We start from the raw sequence: 603 nt of genomic DNA, 5'->3' as shown, positions 1-603 counted from the left end.
TCTACCTCGGCGTTCACCTGCCTCGGCGAGGATCTTACCTGCCTTGGCGCGGCGTTCATCTACCTCGGCATTCACCTGCCACGGCCGGATCTCACCTGCCTCGGCCCGGCGTTCACCTCCAACCTCCTCTAGCCCTCGGGCTGCTCATCGGGACCCGACGCCGTGCTCATCGGACAATATCCCCAATCAAAGGTTTGACTTCGTCGTGGACGTGCTCATTCTAATCTTCTTGCTGTTACCGTTTAGTTACTGCTCTGGACCAAATTTCAGCCTACCGGCCAAAGAACATGTGTTGCCGTATAATTCATTAATTCTAAGCTCACCTGCCACCCTTTCACACACCAATCTCCTGCCAAACAGAGACTTTGTCTTGTTTGCTAACACACAATGCTCTCACTTTTGTTTACATTTTTACCTTCAGTCATTATCTTCCTGTCATATTATGAGAATCATGTCTCAAGTCATTGTATTGACATCTGAAACTCCAAAGTTTCTCCTCAAGAAAACGTAGTTGCAGTTCTCACAAAATGTATCTCGTATATATATCTCGTATGTTAGTATGTCAGCAGACAGACGGTGCTTAATGGAAACACCAGAAATTCT

At 47.1% G+C, this 603-nt stretch overlaps 1 protein-coding gene across 1 annotated transcript in view; it reads left to right on the top strand.

The window, feature by feature from the left end:
* The first annotated feature begins 559 nt into the window (after nucleotides 1–559).
* The window catches only part of LOC112154375, a 2148-nt gene continuing 2104 nt past the window's right edge, over nucleotides 560–603 (top strand). The window contains exon 1 of the mRNA XM_036217189.1: nucleotides 560–576. Within this exon, the coding sequence (XP_036073082.1) occupies nucleotides 560–576 (17 nt within the window). The remainder of the gene's footprint in view (nucleotides 577–603) is intronic.

The sequence above is a fragment of the Oryzias melastigma genome, linkage group LG19, assembly GCF_002922805.2.
Source record: "Oryzias melastigma strain HK-1 linkage group LG19, ASM292280v2, whole genome shotgun sequence".
Taxonomy (NCBI): domain Eukaryota; kingdom Metazoa; phylum Chordata; class Actinopteri; order Beloniformes; family Adrianichthyidae; genus Oryzias; species Oryzias melastigma.
The sequence above is the reverse complement of the archived record's forward strand: the minus strand, read 5'-3'. Positions and strand labels throughout refer to the sequence as shown.